The sequence below is a fragment of the Lissotriton vulgaris genome, chromosome 1_1 (genome assembly GCF_964263255.1).
Source record: "Lissotriton vulgaris chromosome 1_1, aLisVul1.2, whole genome shotgun sequence".
In the NCBI taxonomy this organism is placed as follows: domain Eukaryota; kingdom Metazoa; phylum Chordata; class Amphibia; order Caudata; family Salamandridae; genus Lissotriton; species Lissotriton vulgaris.
Window position 1 is genome coordinate 2,079,232,260 of NC_141685.1, and position 14,431 is coordinate 2,079,246,690.

The window sequence follows — 14,431 nt, forward strand, 5'->3', positions numbered from 1 at the left end:
TGCTATCGGTTGAAAAGGTGGAACCTATTATTGCATAAAGCCATTCGTCAGCACAACCATGTGCAGTATATCACACCTGCAAAGTGTCACCGTCCTATTAAAGGGAAAGTGTTAGCCCGAGACTAGTAACGTCTGGGTTTTGTAACTTCACGTCGTGCGCGCGGTCTCTGAAATCCCGGCACTTGTATGGAAGTCTCCTGCACCTGGTCGCCGACAGGTGTCTGTTTACAGCTGCCTCGACGTGGCGCAGTGCGCCTTGTCCCGCGATGCGTTGTCGTGTGTACCCCTTGCCTCTGGGTTGCCCACTTCCGGCCTCTCTGGGCGGGCGCTGGGTCCCTCAAAGTGCAGCCGCTGCCTCTCTGCTAGTAAAACCAGAAGGCTTTTGCAAAGGGGGCTTAAGCAGAGAAATGTATGGCACGGGGGCGGATGAGAAAGGACTCTCGGTGAGATCAGTCCTGGGGGCTCTGCTACTGCAGCATGACCCAGTGCGCAGGCCTCGTCCGAGGGGTGCTTAGGGGGGCATAAGACGGGTAGCACGCGTGGGCCCCCTGGGCCTGACCTGACATTTCAAAGCATCGAGTGTGATGCTCACTACATCCCAGTAGGGCACCGTCTATCCAAGGCCAGAAAGTTTATAGTCTTAGCGGCTCACCAGGGGCGCCGCGCCTGGAAGGCAAGCATGGGCCTCAAAGCACTGCGTCCTGCTGCTGCGGCAATGCTACTTCTGAAAGGCCTGAAGGGCCGGGCAGTTACGCGCCTTTGCATGGCAGGGGAAGAGTCCTGTTCAACAACAGCCCTCGAGACCTTCAAAAGACGCGAGGCCGGACACGTAGGCCCCGAAGGAGGACTAATGCTTCTAGCCGAGGCCTTGCTGGGAGGGGTCGGGACCATCTAATTCTTCCCAGAAAGTTGGGCGTACCCGGACAAGATGAAAACCTAACCACAAACAGACATGGCATGAATCAGAAAAATGCATTCCTTCAAAGTGTACATGACACATTCATAAAACAAGAACAGGTCACAGAAATGATACTGCTCCCACCCCACATTAGGAGCACGTGTTCGAACGTGGGGGCATGAGCATGTCCCTGCATCTTTACAGGGCGGAGTCAACCTCAAAACGCAAACAGGGCTTTTTGCAGCAACATCGAACCTCGGGGATCATATTTTTTAATCTGCCCGCCATGTTACCCAACAACAGCAAAAAAGGTACTAGTGATCGGCTCAAAAGGGATGAAAAGCTAAGTCAGTCCAGCTGAACACATGACATTCAGCTAGCCGATATATTTACAGTATCTCCATTAATTAGCACGCTCATTATTAACATTATAATAACCGCATTTCAAAAAAATATCAGCTGCAATAAATAATTATCACCGCCGACGGGCCCGGGATTCCAGAGGAAACGCTGTGCCCGCCTCCCTGCTCGGGGCCGCGCTGCCATTGGCGGACCCCTGAGGCAGGAAGCCAGGCAACGGGAGAGAAGATGTAGGCCGGGCCAGTAGAAAGAAGGAAGTCCCGCCTGCTGCTGGGCTATGATTGGCTGCCCGCCGGGATGGAGCAAAGAAGCTGAGTCCTCCCGCGAGCTAGGGAGAGACCCGGTACCGCCCCAGAGAAGAGAAATCCTGCGTAGCCGGTGAGTGGGGTCCGGTGCTGGTGTGTGTGTGTGTGTGTGTATGTGTGCGATGGCGGCGGCGGGAGGGGGGTCTTTGTATGTGTGCGTGTGTGTAGGTGCGCTGGTGTGTGTGTGGGGGGTCTCTGTGTGTGCGTGTAGGTGCGCTAGTGTGTGTGTAGGGGCGGGGGTTTGCCTGTGTATGCGTGTGGCTGTGTGTGGTTGTGCGCATGCGTGAATGTGGGTGCGCGTGCACGCAGCTGAATCCAGCCGGAGAGAAGCGCGTGGCAGTTTCTTGTCCTTCATTCCCCCGAGTCAGCTAGCTATAGTTCTACACCTGGACCGCATCCTTCGGATGCGTGTTCCCAGGCTCGACCTAACTAGTTTGAACCTAAAAGTGAACGAAGTAGGCCAAAAACATGAGTCACTTTTTCAGTTGACACTGTGAGAGGCTACCTGCGCTCTCAAACAACAAGAGCATTTTCAGACGTGTAACAGCCTTGAGGTCAGCATGAATAATAATTTAATTTAGAGATGTATCCACGCCTCTGCCTCTGACCTGCATTGTTGTTCTACATAAATAAGTCACTGGACCATGTTCAAAGATTTACTTGAAATTGTTCTATTTGACCTTGTCACAGACTTTACAAAAAAGCTTCTTTTCTTTTCAGTTTCGAGCTGATAAAGTCTTTTGAAGCTCCTGCTTCCATCCACTCTGCATCTCTGCATCCAGAGAAAGAATGTGTTGTTGCAGGTGGTGACGACTTCAAACTTTATAAATATGATTATATCTCAGGGGAAGAACTTGGTAAGATCTCTTTCTAAAATAATAAAATACTGTTTTTGTTTGTGACTGGCTGTTTACAGACTCTGGCTTAAGTATGTAACATTTTTGATTTATTTTTCCTATTTTTACATAATTTGGAACCAGTGTTGTGTTCAAGTAAATTGAGGCTCAACCGTCCAAATCTTGCATCCTAAAATTTCTTGCATGTATTTCAGCACTATGAGTTGAACACAAAATTCTTGGTTGCAGCACACCATAAAAGTCCGACATACTTGCGTTTCTAATGGCTGACCTATTCAGCGCTGCCTCTTTCTTTAGTGCCATTTCTTATCGGCCATGTTTGCCTGGATAAGTTTCTTTTATAACACATCTTTTATAACACATTTATGTGACATCTAAGACTCTCTGCTTGTACTGTTCCTGTGTTTTTCTTTTATGTACTTTCATAAATTTTTGAGGTTCCTAAACTCACGTTATTGCCCATTGACCTAGGAATTCAGCGCTTGGAGCGTTTTTTACACTTACACCCCTTCTGCCTCAATACATCCTCCTTTAAGGTCCCTCTTCCTCTCCAGGAGGTAGTTGCAGGTCTGCATCAGTGTGGAGATGTGTGGGTTTGGAGAACTTGCACAAGGATGGAGAAAGGTTTTGACTCTTCAGAAGGTTACGTAGCCTCGCTTGTTTAGTCATTTTTCTTGTCCAGTCTTTTAGCTAATTAATTAAAAGTAATCGGACACAATACTTCAATTGTCAAAATGAAGACTGCAGTGGTGACCCACTCTTTGTCAATAGTTCCTTTTACTGGCGAGGCCGAAGGACGCTTCATGGCTTGAAGATCAGGCCTGCTCCCTTCATCTTTCAACTTAGACTCCAGATTTTAAATTTCTTGCGAAAGTGGGAGGGCAAACTGAAGAAAACGTAAGTGCATTTGAAAGGGAACTTATGTTTTATAAGTAACAGGCAGTTAAGAGACAGGAGAGAAGAAAAGATGAGACAGGAAATCATCCCTAGAGCAAACAACAACTGGAAGCAACTTTGTTGCATACCTGCAGGCAACCCTGGTCTCCTTACATAGGGCTTTTAAAACGAATTAACTAGGAACAGGAAACAGTAAAAGCCCATGATAGTGTAAGAGGTTAAAATGGGAAAAATATGAAAGAGGGAGGGGATTAGTTCCCCAATGTAAAACCCTAATAGTTTTATAAGCCTAATGATGGGATCTGGAATTCCCTTTTCAAGATGACTGCAAAAACTTGCATGCAAAGAAATAGCAGGCCAATGAGGGAAACAATGTCCCAAGACCAGACGGAAGACACTTGTGTGATTGCAGTAAAAAATTACATGCGCAACAAAGGTCCCGCACTTGCTGTCAAAGCAGCCGCATGGCAGTCGCTAAACTAACATTGACAAAGCCAATAAGTCTTTACTGTGTGAAAGCTATTGGCTCTGCCCATGTGTGTCTGCTGTTACTCATTACTAAAAGTTATAATGAAGTGTGCTATAAAAGTTATTTATTAAAAAAAAAAAAAGTACTATTGTGCTGCCAGCGCTGGCCGTGTCATATGATTTGTTTTTACTTATAGTGGCGGGTTGTGCAACACAGACAACAAGAGGGTGGAAGGGAAGAAGCACTGACTACGTGAGGTGGGGTGGTTGGGAGGAAGCAGTTCAAACAGCAGGATAGTGAGAGGTTAGAGAGAAGAAACAACACAGTGAATGAGTGTGTTGGCGGAAGGTAAGAAGCAACACGGGCAGCAGGTGGTTGTGGTGGTAGGGAAGAAGCAACATGATGGGAAGAAAACAAATACAAAAATAGTACCTTTTTCATAGCATAAACAGCAGAAGGACACTAATCAAGATAAAGCAATCCGTATTTGGTCCATGCTTCACACGAAAGAGGAGAAAGTGAAGCCGGCATGTGCTGGCCATTTGTGAGACAGAAAAGTAACACAATTATGCCTATGAATTATAAGCAGTGTTAGCTCCAAGTGCCTTGTAAAACAACAGTTTCTCTTGCAAGTGAGAGCAGATGCGCTGTCGCGGGTGAGACCTAACAAGATATTGAAAGGGTGGCTACCTAACTTCTGGGTGTAGGAATCTGGTTTTCTATATAATATACCAACATGAATTGCACTGTGCAGAATCCAGGTATCCCTTACTAGTGTACTGGGGCTTGCAATAACCATCCCAAGGAGCTCTATTTGCGGTAGTGTGATCGAGCAGCCTTAGGCTTATCAGAGGGGAGTGTTAGGCATTTGTTGCACACAGAATCAATCAATGAGACACACACTCAGTAAGGAAATCCGACACCAATTTTGAAAAATTACATTGAGTTTTAAATTAACTTAGACAGCAAGATCCACAAGATTAGGTAAGTACTTTTCGAGTTAGCGCTTTTCAAATACTTAGAAAATAGTTTTATCAGATTTGAGGCATGAGCCTCGAGCGCTGTAATATTATCCTATGGGAAAAACATACACTGCATATGGACACTTGCAAATGAATTACTGGACTGTTGTTCTGGACTTAAGGTAAGTAGGAGCCATGGCCTGTAGAACCATCAGCATTTTTGTTTTACCTGCCCTGATGTGTCTGGATGCAAAGGTGCTGTTCACAAGGGTAGCCTCAAATGTTACAGCTGCAGACTTTGGAGAAAGCTGTACGCAGAAAAATGCTGCAAGTGGGGACTTGGGCACAAGTCGGTCGAAACCCAACAGGGGGCTCTGTTCTTGAGAGTCTCTGGAGCAAGGTTGCATTGTCAATAGGCTCGGACTGGGCAGAGGTGTTTAGCCTGGCAGGTCGCTTACATTGGAGAGACTCACTTTAGGGGTCGCCCTGGAGATAGGGATAAAACCGGACAGCAGGGCCACCCTCAATGCTGGTTTCTCAGGTGATGAAAACCCACTTTGGTTGGTCAGTCTTGGCGGTGTTGGTGTCCGGCTGGACATGGAACCAGCCTTAACTTCTTCAAGGTGTCCGTATCCCCGGGTATTGGTGCATGGCAGCTCCTGGGATGGAACTGACCTCCTGGGTGGCTGCTGCGTCGATGAACCCGGTGGCTAGCAGATCGGTGAACTGGATGTTGCAGTTGGTGGCTGCAGGGTAGTGGTTCCTCCTCTTCAACGGAGATGCTGATGGGTTGGTGAAGTGCTGGTGGCCATCAGAGGTCTTTGGAGGTTGCACAGCTTCAGGACAAGTCTGATCTTTGCAATTGTCGAAACAGGAGCAGGCAGGAGGGTTTGGTGCCAAGTCCACAGTTAGACCACCTTTCTTACATTCTTAGGCTCTTCTTTGTGTTTCTTCTTCTGGGGTCGGGTGAATCGGAGTTCCTGGTGTCAGGGGGCCACCTAAATACTGAATGTGGGGGCATTAACGATTCGAGGAGTATGGTACTAATAATAATTTTTTCACTTGTTGACTTCACTTGTTCGTCACGTTCAGTTAGTCCTGCAAGTGCACCTCACTATATAAGTGGAAGTCTGATTTACCCCTTTAGAGACCATCACTTTTTGCCCGGATTTTTCACGTTTTTTGAGTGGTCCACAGGAGTAGCCCTCACTATAATGCGAACAGCATTCTTGAGCTTTCATAACATTTGGTTTTTCTCATTACTGCAATGGAACTGACTCACAGAGCACCCTGTTGGGCATCTATAGAGGTATTATTTGGAACATATATTCATCTTTGAGCTACCTCTAACAGTCTTTAAACATATGGTGAATGTCCCTCATGTTGAGAGGTTCTGGTATGCAAGAATATTAGACATTAAACTATTGTTGAGAATTTACAGGATATGTGTTTGATTGTAGATACCCCTGACAAAGGGCTGTTGTTACAGCCCAAAATGCATTGGGATGAATCACACAGCTAGCCTCATAAGAATGACAAGACTAGCCTTCAAGTGGAATACTTTCATATAAGAATCACATCTTTGAAATTAAATCGACCTGATCAAGAGAGTCTACGAGTGTAGTCATCGTTTAGAATTTTCTGTGGAACATTGTTTATGTATGAATAACTCACTGTTTGAATTGTTACTAAAAATACATTTAATTGTGTTACAATTGGGTTCCACTCTCGTAGTGGGCACTAGTAGTGCACACTGTGTCTAGAGCACGCGTTCTATGTACTTTCTTTACTATTGGAAAGTTGGAATTTTCTTGTCCTAGCCATTTGATACCCTTGTCATGCATCACATGACTGTGTGTAGTTGGCCCTTGTGTATTCCTACCAGAGAGTGAGACAAAAGGTGACTAAATGTTGTCAGGATGGACTACTCTGCCTACATTTCAAAAGGGCTTCCTTCAGCACACTCACAAAGAATTTGACACCAGTCTTTCGTCACCTTATATCTCTTGGAGCCTGGGCAGGGGAAGGGAAGAAATTCCAGAACCAGATTCAGAAAGGCCTAGAAGTTTTCTTACTTCAAAGGGTGGCACCAGGTATAAATATTGGATCCTCAGACCAACTCATCTGAAAGAGACACGTTAGTGATAGATTCCTTACCTTAGAAAAAACTGACCGGTGCAAATTCTTCTCCCCCTCCTCCAGCTCTTGATGCCACCCAGTGTCAGTCCTTAGCGGATTACTTTATAAACAAAGTGGATCTCATTTAGGATCATTTCTCCCCACCTTCTGATACCACCTTTTCCGCCCCTAATACGATCCAGGAATTGGTGAACACCACCACTGATGCAGCAATTACCACCTGGCAGCCTCTAGACGCCACCTCCTTTGTATCCTGTCTAAACAGTGTGCGATCTGGTTCCCCACTGGATGTGCTCCCGGCCAAAATATTAAAACAATTGGATCCCCTTACTCACCTCACTTTCATTAAATTACTAAATACTTCCTTGAGCGAGGCCCAGGTCCCCCAATCCTGGAAACATGCCATGGTGGTACCTCTACTAAAGAAATTGAGTGCCGATTCTTCCAACCCTGCCAACTTCCGCCCTATATCTTTGCTGCCAATCATCTCGAAGATACTGGAGAGACACATAAATTCCCAGCTTTCCAAATTGGTCGAAAACACAGTTTTTCTCCATCCTTCTCAGTCGGGCTTTCGGCCTAGGCATTCAACCGAGACAGCGCTCCTGGGGGTAACGGAGAGTTTGAGGCACAGTGTCGACCAAGGTAACACCATGGCGCTCATCCTGTTAGATTTGAGCCTAGCGTTCGACACCGTGTCACACTCCATCCTCATTAACTCTCTGAAGTGTAGGTGGCCTGGCCTTGGCCTGGCTGGTGTCTTTCCTTAATGACCGAAGTTTCCAAGTGTTCTCTCCTAAAGCAGCTTTCACCATTTGTCCATCTACCCCAGGCGTTCCCCAAGGCTCAATCCTTAGTCCCCTTTTATTTAATATTTACGTTAAACCCTTGGCATCCATTGTTGAACAGGCCGGGCTTATCCTGTTTTCCTACGCAGATGACACCCAGATTGTCTTCTCCCTATCAGGCAGAGACGAGAACAACATCTCCGCACTCAAGTCAGGCCTCACTCTTGTGGCTGACTGGATGCGGAGAAACTGTCTCAAACTGAACGGGAGAAGACCGAGGTGGTCATCTTGGGTCGGAATAAACATCTTTGGGGTCCCCACCATTGGCCCATCGAACTGGGCACTGCGCCCACTCCCTCCATCGCAGTTCGTAAACTGGGCGTCATTATTGACGATAGGTTAACTCTGAGACAACAGGCCACTAAGGTCGCGGCCATCTGTTTTTCAACGCTGCGTTGGCTCCATAAGATCCTGTGGATGCTTCCACTATCCTCCCGCAGAACCGTGGTCCAGGCACTTGTAACATCTCGCCTGGACTATGGCAACATCCTTTACCTGTGCGCAGATAAAGCCACCTTACATGTTTTGCAGGTAGTGCAAAATGCGGCGGCGCACCTGCTAAAAAACATCCCCAGACGCACTTCAGCTAGGGCCGCCTTACGTGACCTTCATTGGTTGAGTATCCCTGAACGTATCAAATTTAAGGCATTATGCTATATGTTCAAGGTCAAACAGGGTAGTGCCCCAGCCTACCTCCAAAGGCTGATAACACCCTGCAGACCCCTACGTCCACTTAGGTCATCGGACATGGGTAATTTCACTATGCCAAGGTGGAAGCTAACAAAAATGGGAGGTCGTTCCTTCTCTACTCTGGGTCCCAAATATTGGAACTCCCTCCCACTGGACCTAAAACTTGAGACAAACTTGTTTCGCTTCCGCAAGGCCTTAATGACATTGCTTTTTACTCAATGCGCCCAATAGTCTGCTATGGTATTAGCCAGGTGAAGCTGCCTCCTTCTTCTACAGTCTATCCCTAGCGCCGGGAAACCCACTGTGGGTAGCTGTGCGCGGTATAAGTTTAAATAAATAAAATAAATAGAATATCCCCAGGCGTCAGTCTGGATCCGGAAACTTTTGCGTAGCAGTACCCTTGCGCGTCGGTAGGCGTCGTCTGCGGCTCCGCGTCCGTCGTCGGCGTCGTGGGCGCCGTGATGACGTGGTCGGAGTACTTAGACACCGCCTCCGCGTGCTGACGTCAGTTCTTCTTCTTTTTTCCGCGCCAGCCAGCGCAGATCTGGAAAAAGCAGTTACCCTAGTCAATTTTTTACTACGTTTTTGGTGATCTTTTTGATCCATTTCGAAGTCTGTACGACTCCGACGGTGCCGTAGGGATGCCCAGCTTCAAGCATTGCGACGAGTGCGACCGTACCATGTCGGTTACGGACCCCCACCGCCTGTGCCTGACGTGTTTGGGCGTCGACCATGACGACGAGGCCTGCCCCGACTGTCGGGCCCTTTCGAGGAAAGCAAGGCGGGAGCGGTCCCGCAGGCGGCTGGAACTCCGGCAGTCGGCCCCGCGCCGTCTGAGGTCCCGGTCCCAGTCCCACGGGAGGTCGAGGGACAGGTCGCGGGGACGGAGCCGTCACAGCTCCGGGAGTCGGCGCCACTCCTCCGGGTCCAAGTAGTCCGGTAAGAAGCATAAGAAGTCGAAGAGGCATCATCGCTCTTCTGGCTCGCGCGATGCGGCCGGGGGTTCGGGTGACACAGCCCACTCGGCTCCTCGGGAGTCGCGGGCGCCGCGTTCGGCCCCATACCCTCCGGTCCCTGGGTTGAACGCGTCGCCGGAGATCGAGCGTTTCCTCATGGCCATGAGGCCCCTTTCTCCTCCGACGGGTTCCGCGGCGCCTTCGGGCCCAGCGAACCCGTCTGGGGGCCCTAGTGAGTCGGGGGCTTCCACCCCGACGCCGTTGGGTGCTTCGGCCCCGACACCGCCGGTGCCCTCGGGCCCGGCGCCGCAGGGTACAGCGGCGCCCCCGGCGCCTTCGGGCCCGGTGCCGCAGGGCGCCACTGGACCTTCCTCGGGCAATGGACTGTCACCGGTGGACCTTACGACCCCACCCCCCACCCCCCCCCCCGGCGTCGGTCCGTGTGGTGTCACCTCCGGCGCCTATCGGTGCCGCACCCGACGCCGTTTGGAGATTTTTACTTCTACGAACCGACCTCATGCAATTACGACCCTGAATCTCAGGACATGGGTGATAAGGAGGATTGGGAGGGGTCTGAGGACCCTCTGACCAAGGAGTGTCAGTCTAATATGGACTGGGCAGGAGACCTTGGGGAGGCCAGTGACCTGGACACCTCTCCAGACACTGGATTTGTCTCTCCTCCTACCGTGGCTTCGGAGGAGGGAGCTACCTATGGTGTGGTGTTGACGAGGGCTGCCAAGGCCTTAAACCTTGAGCTCCCCGTCGCGGCCGTGAGGACTAACCTCCTCACAGAGGTCCTTAAGCCGCAGTCCTGCTCCATGGAGCCTCTGCTGCCGTTTAATGAGGCCTTGACCGACGTTCTTTTGGGCACTTGGTCCAGGCCCGCTACGGGTTCGCCCGTAGATAGGAACGTGGCCAGACGCCACCGCCCGGCTCCGGGCGACCCATGTTTCCTGTCCTCCCACCCCACCCCCGAGAGTCTGGTCATCCAGGCCTCTAATTCCCAGACCGCATTCCCAACGGCCCCGCCGGACAGGGAATCCAAGAGGTACGAGAATTATGGGAGGAAGATATTCTCATCCCTTAGTTTGGGACTGCGGTCTTCCAACACCGCATGCCTCTTGGGCCGCTACACCCACTCTCTGTGGGAGACGGTGGCGGAAGTGCTGCCAGAGTGCCCGTTGGAGGTACGGGCCAAACTCGGCCAAGCCCTTGTGGAGGGCCGGGACGCAGCCAAGTATTCCATCAGGTGTGGGCTGGATACTACTGACTCCCTGGGCAGAGCGATGGCTACGACCGTGGCGGTGAGGCACTACGCCTGGCTGAGATCCGCCAATTTTTCGGCAGATGTTCAGAACACCCTTATGGACATGCCGTTCGATGGCCCTCGCCTCTTTGGCAGACCACGCGCTTGAGCGCTTTAAGGACTCCAGGGCTACGGCCAAGTCCTTGGGCCTCTCGCCCCCGCGCCAGCAAACGGGTGCCTTTCGCTCCTTTCGTGGCCAGGGAAGGGACGTCCCCACACGTGCCACCAGCCACTCGCCGCAGAATGTCGTCCAGCGCGGCGGCGGACGTGGAAACCGCCGCGGAGGCGGTCGGGGAACCAGGCGGAGTCAGTCCACACCTGCCCCCGCGGCATCCCCCTCTAAACCCTCCTAGTCTGTGCTTTTCGGCCCATGTGACGCCAGTGGGAGGCAGGGTTCGCCATCACCACTCTCACTGGCGCACTGTCACTTCAGACAGGTGGGTGCTGCAGATCGTCCGGAGGGGCTACTCCCTCCCCTTCGAGACGACTCCTCAAGCCATGCCACCGCAACACCACCGTGTATCGGGGGATCATTTGCGGCTCCTGCAGGAGGAAGTTTCGGCCCTCTTGGCCAAGGGGGCCATCGAGCGCGTTCCTGGGCCAGAAGTAGGACGTGGTTGCTACTCCCACTACTTTCTGGTACCCAAGAAGGGCAAAGGGGGCCTACGCCCTATCTTGGATCTGAGGAACGTCAACGGCTTCCTCCGGAAGGAGAAGTTCGAAATGCTGACTCTGGCTCAGGTCTTAGCTGCCCTAGACCCAGGAGACTGGATGGTAGCGTTGGACTTGCAGGACCACATCCCCGTCCTGCCGGCCCACCGGCGTTACCTGCGGTTCACGGTAGGTCACGAGCATTTTCAGTTTACTGTGCTCCCCTTCGGCCTTACCAGCGCCCCACGAGTGTTCATGAAGGTAATGGCGGTGGTCGCAGCTCATCTGTGCAGGTTAGGGGTGTCAGTCATCCCCTACCTAGACGACTGGTTGTTGAAGGCGGACTCACCCCAGACAGTCGTCAGCCACCTCCAGACTACGGCGGATCTCCTGCACCAGCTGGGATTTTCCATCAATGTGCCGAAGTCACACCTGTGCCCCCCTCAGAAGCTCCTTTTCATCGGAGCGATTTTCGACTCGGCGCAGTTTCGGGTTTACCCGCCCGAACAGCGGGTTCGGGATATACAGGCTCTGATTCCGATCTTCCGGCCTTTATCCCGAATTTCGGTCAGGTTGACGCTGCGGCTTCTGGGGCTGATGGCCTCCTGCATCCTTCTGGTGCATCACGCACGGTGGTGGATGCGGGCTCTGCAGTGGGACCTGAAGTTTCAGTGGGCCCAGCATCAGGGCAACCTGTCCGACCTTGTCCTGATCTCGGAGGGCACTGCGAGACAGCTGCAGTGGTGGCTCACGGACCGCGATTGGGTCAGCGGCAGATCCCTCTCCCTTCCCCAACCGGAGCACGTAGTTGTGAAGGACGCGTCCCTCCAGGGTTGGGGAGGCCACTTGGGAGAGGCGGAGATCAGAGGCCTCTGGTCTCCGGCGGAATCCCGGCTCCATATCAACCTGTTGGAGCTGCGGGCGATTCGTCTAGCTCTGAAGGCATTCCTCCCGTCTGTCCGAGGGAGTGTAGTGCAAGTGTTCACGGACAACACCACCGCCATGTGGTACTGCAACAAACAGGGCGGTGTGGGGTCGTGGACCCTCTGCCAGGAGGCTCTGCGCCTCTGGCAATGGCTGGAACATCAGGGAGTGACTCTGATGGTTCAACACCTGGCAGGTTCTCTGAACGCCAGGGCGGACTAACTCAGCCGACGGTGCTCGACGGATCACGAATGGCATCTGAACTCGGACGTGGCGCAAGGCCTCTTTCAGCAGTGGGGAGAGCCTTGGTTAGATCTATTCGCCACCAAAGAGAACGCACAATGTCATCTGTTCTGCGCGTTGGAATTTCCAAGGCAGCACTCGCTCGGAGACTCTCTTCGTCGCGAGTGGAGCTGCGGTCTGTTGTACGCCTTTCCGCCTATACCACTTCTGCCCAGAGTGCTGAAGAAGATCGGGCGCGACCGGGCACAAGTTATCCTTGTGGCTCCGGACTGGGCACGAAGGTACTGGTATCCCAAGCTACTCAGTATGTCAGTCGATCCCCCGGTTCGTCTGCCTCTTCAGGAGGACCTTCTGTCGCAGCAGCAGGGGACAGTCCTCTACCCGAACCTGTCCAGTCTCCACCTCCATGCTTGGAGATTGAGCGGCGACAGTTGAGGCCATTTGACTTGCCTCCTGAAGTCTGTAACATCATTCTGGCAGCCAGGCGTCCCTCCACAAAGTCGGTATAATCCTGCAGGTGGAACAGATTTGTGGCATGGTGCACAGCAAAGGCTGTGGATCCCCTCAATGCCCCTCTTTCTGAGGTTCTCCTCTTTCTTCTCTCTCTTGCCCAGCAGGGCTCTGCTCTGGGCACTGTCAAGGGCTATCTTTCAGCTCTTTCAGCCTTTCTGAGGCTGCCTGACCAACCTTCTTTGTTCAAGTCCCCTATCGTTAATCGATTCCTGAAGGGCATCACTCATACGTTTCCTCCTGTTCCCTTCGTGATGCCTCAGTGGGACTTGAACCTGGTTCTTACGTTTCTGATGTGCGCTTCCTTTGAGCCACTTCACAACTGTCCTCTCCGCCTTCTTTCTTTGAAGACTGCCTTCCAGATAGCCATCACCTCTGCCAGGAGAGTGAGTGAGCTCCAGGCTCTATCTTGTAAACCTCCTTTCCTTTCAGTCCATCCGGACAAGGTTGTGTTACGGACAAGGCCCTCCTTCCTACCCAAGGTAGTCACGGCCTTCCACATTGGGCAATCCATCACATTGCCCACCTTCTTTCCGCCTCCGCACCCCTCGAGATAGGAGGAGCGGCTCCATCGTCTGGACCCAAAACGTGCGCTCTCATTTTATCTGAATCGCACACAACAGTTCTGGGTGGATGATCAACTCTTTGTTGGGTACGCGGGCGCTAAGAAAGGGAAAGCGGTGCACAAGCGAACCATCTCCCGGTGGATTATCTTGTGCATCCAGGCGTGTTACTCCTTGGCTAAGAAGGAACCCCCTGTTGGGCTGAGGGCTCATTCCACTCGAGCCACAGCCACTACAACTGCCTTGGGCAGAGGTGTGCCCTTGCAGGACATTTGCCAGGCGGCTACGTGGGCCTCGCTGCACACGTTTGCAAGACACTATTGCCTGGACAGTCAAGTCCGGAGGGACGGCTACTTCGGCCGTTCCGTCCTCCAGGACTTTCTGGTGTGATTATTGGTTTGCAGACCCACCACCACGGGGATGGTATTGCTGGGGTATCTATTCTAAGGTAAGGAATCTATCACTAAAGTGTCTCTTTCAGATGCACAAGTTACTACTTGTGTAACGATATATCTGTAAGAGACATTAGTTAGTGATAGATTCCTTACCGACCCACCCATCCTCAGCGTTCTGCGAACCGATATCTAGGGTTAAGGTCATTCCCTTTCAGGGCCCTAGTTTCCTGGCACCAGTGTTGGTTTTTGGCATGGCTCTGCCCTTCTGGCGCGGAAAAGCTGTATCTAAGAACTGACGTCAGCACGCGGAGGCGGCGTCTAAGTACTCCGTCATGACGGCGCCCACGACGCCGACGACGGACGCGGAGCCGCAGACAACGCCTACCGACGCGCAAGGGTACTGCTACGCAAAAGTTTCCGGATCCAGTCTGACGCCTGGGGATATTCTAAGGTAAGGA

General features: G+C 51.7%; 1 protein-coding gene across 1 annotated transcript in view; it reads left to right on the plus strand.

Annotated features, from left to right (window-relative positions):
* STRAP (serine/threonine kinase receptor associated protein) overlaps nucleotides 1-14,431 on the plus strand; it is a 151,667-nt gene that overhangs the window by 74,575 nt on the left and 62,661 nt on the right. Inside the window, exon 7 of the mRNA XM_086920863.1 lies at nucleotides 2,284-2,420. Coding sequence (XP_086776989.1) covers nucleotides 2,284-2,420 — 137 coding nt within the window. The remainder of the gene's footprint in view (nucleotides 1-2,283; nucleotides 2,421-14,431) is intronic.